At 39.1% G+C, this 2,856-nt stretch overlaps 1 protein-coding gene across 1 annotated transcript; it reads left to right on the top strand.

Moving 5' to 3' along the window:
* Nucleotides 1–293: 293 nt before the first annotated feature.
* On the top strand, nt 294–1,193 carry LOC147370826 (histone H2B type 1-C/E/F/G/I-like). Its single transcript, XM_086407359.1, has one exon. It carries the CDS (start codon nt 294–296, stop codon nt 669–671), a length of 378 nt encoding a protein of 125 aa, XP_086263485.1. The 3' UTR covers nt 672–1,193.
* The last annotated feature ends 1,663 nt before the right edge of the window (nt 1,194–2,856 follow it).

Below are 2,856 nucleotides of genomic sequence, written 5' to 3'. Positions count from 1 at the left end.
TACAGGCGACCTTATAAAAGCCAGAAGACATTGAATTATATTAAGAGGCAATGTTATTTCACTAAAAAATGCACAAAATTAATTAACATTCAGCCATGAAATTTCAGCTAAGAGGTATTCTTTCTTAGTATAAAAGATTTGATGTTCTGTGCTTAAAAAAATGAGAGTAATTTAGTGTATTTCAGTAATGTTGGAGTGATCAATGGATGGGGTTTTCTTGCTCTAAGGTAGAATGTCAGCTGCTCAGTTGAGTTGTTGATGAATTGGTCTGACCCAGTGTTGTCTTTATAGACATGCCTGAACCAGCTAAGTCTGCTCCTGCCCCTAAAAAGGGCTCTAAAAAAGCTGTGACCAAGGCCCAGAAGAAGGACAGCAAGAAGTGCAAGCGCAGCCGCAAGGAGAGCTACTCCGTGTACATGTACAAGGTGCTGAAGCAAGTCCATCCCGACACCGGCATCTCATCCAAGGCCATGGAAATCATGAACTCCTTCGTCAACGACATTTTCGAGCGCATTGCTGGCGAGGCATCGCACCTGGCGTATTACAAGTGCTCAACTATCACATCCAGGGAGATCCAGACCGCCTTGCGCTTGCTGCTACCTGGGGAACTGGCCAAGCACACCATGTCCAAGGGCACTAAGGCTGTCACCAAGTATACCAGCTCCAAGTAAATATAATATGCCTAGCCGCTGTTAATGGAGAAGGCAATGGCACCCCACTCCAGTACTCTTGCCTGGAAAATCCCATGGACGGAGGGCCTGGTTGGCTATAGTCCATGAGGTCGCTAAAAGTCGGACACGACTGAGCGACTTCACTTTAAGGATATGGCTGAAAAACAGAAATAATAAGATCAACATTTTTCAGGATTTTTTGGTCCCTAGATCAACTAAGTCTATTTTGGCTTTTAGTTACTAATCAATGTTCCACTAATACCTTTTACAACAATTCAAAAAGACTTAATAGAGTCTCATAAGAGTTGATTTGGTTAATTCTCCCCTTCACAGAGGTATATGTTATAAATGTATTTTCATTTAGTGAGACCTGAGGTGGTTTAGGATTCTTGAAGTTTATGGGCAGATCTTTTATGAAATTGAGTGAGAATTTTAAACATTTCCATTAAGATCAGAACACCTTGTTCAGTTCAGTTCAGTTCAGTCATTCAGTTGTGTCTGACTCTTTGCAACCCCATGAATCACAGCACACTAGGCCTCCCTGTCCATCACCAACTCCTGGAGTTCACCCAGACTCACGTCCATTGAGTCAGTGATGCCATCCAGCCATCTCATCCTCTGTTTTCCCCTTCTCCTCCTGCCCCCAATCCCTCCCAGCATCAGAGTCTTTTCCAGTGAGTCAACTCTTCGCATGAGGTGGCCAAAGTACTGGAGTTTCAGCTTGAGCATCATTCCTTCCAAAGAAATCCCAGGGCTAATCTCCTTCAGAATGGACTGGTTGGATCTCCTTGCAGTCCAGGGGACTCTCAAGAGTCTTCTCCAACACCACAGTTCAAAAGCATCAATTCTTCGGCACTCAGCCTTCTTCCCAGTCCAACTCTCACATCCATACGTGACCACTGGAAAAACCATAGCCTTGACTAGATGGACCTTTGTTGGCAAAGTAATGTCTCTGCTTTTGAATATGCTATCTATGTTGGTCATAACTTTCCTTCAACCGTCTTTTAATTTCATGGCTGCAGTCATCATCTGCAGTGATTTTGGAGCCCCAAAAAATAAAGTCTGACACTGTTTCCACTGTTTCTCCATCTATTTCCCATGAAGTGATGGGACCAGATGCCATGATCTTCTTGTAAGTTTACCATAAATTCCAGCACAAAGTTATGTGCAATTGGAGGATAAAAATGCCCAGTCTCAAAAGATTTACCCACATGGTGTACATGATCAGTTGTCCATTTAGTTCCTAAGGGGGCTTTTAATGTTTATAGGAACTTTTTTTTTTTTTTTTTTTTACTATGGCTTTGAAAGCTGAGAGAGAAAATGCAGTTTCAAAATGTGAGCAGCAATCCAAAAAAGACCATTAACTGTCTAATATGTCCCAGTTCTTTATGACGTTTTCAGGAATCCCTTTTTTTTTTTTTTTTTTTTGCTATATGTTGTCTCCTTTTTAATCACAGTTTTGAAAGTGGACTACTGAGTTGAAAGGGAAGAAAAGCTAAATGAATTATGAGTTTAGTTCTGTATGGAAACCTCCCTTACATATCTCAGTGCATAGCAATATATAACATACATAGCTTAATGATTTGATTTAGATTAAACATGACTTGTTATTTAAGTACAAAAATAAATGATAAATATCATCACATTTTCCAAGTTATAAAAACCCAATACTTTAAAATATTAAAAGAAGCTATATAACAGATAAAAGCATTTGTTAAGTTCTTTTCTTTATCCTTTTGCTGGTATCTAAAGATTTGAAGTAGACTTTTGAATCTTTTGTAAACCTTTTATAAGAGTTAAACCCATGTGGAGTTTTTGCCACTTTATCATTATCTTCACTGGGAAATAAACATAAGGCTGCTAGCATGTGAGGCATTTAGCACGACACCTGGCATATAGCATTCATTTAGCACTAGCAAAATTATGTATGGCATGCTATATAATTTCTACATTCAATATTACACAAATCAAAGACTTTTTCATGAAAAATAAAATGTCTTTAATCACCAACATAGAAAAAAAATAGGTCTTCAGGCCAAATCGCATCAAAATTGCAAAATATTTAGATTTTTTAAAAAACACTGATGAAGGATGAAGAAGTTCAGTCTTTTCCCCTTTAGCAGATGTGAGTAATTTTCAAGACAACTCTAGTGGTGAGAACTGGGAGCCTGCTCCTTCAAAGCAC

Source organism: Bos grunniens, chromosome 6, assembly GCF_055505025.1.
Source record: "Bos grunniens cultivar Pamir isolate PY7600 chromosome 6, Bosgru_T2T1.0, whole genome shotgun sequence".
NCBI classification, from domain to species: Eukaryota; Metazoa; Chordata; class Mammalia; order Artiodactyla; family Bovidae; genus Bos; species Bos grunniens.
Note: the sequence above shows the minus strand (reverse complement) of the source record. Positions and strands in the feature narration are given on the sequence as shown.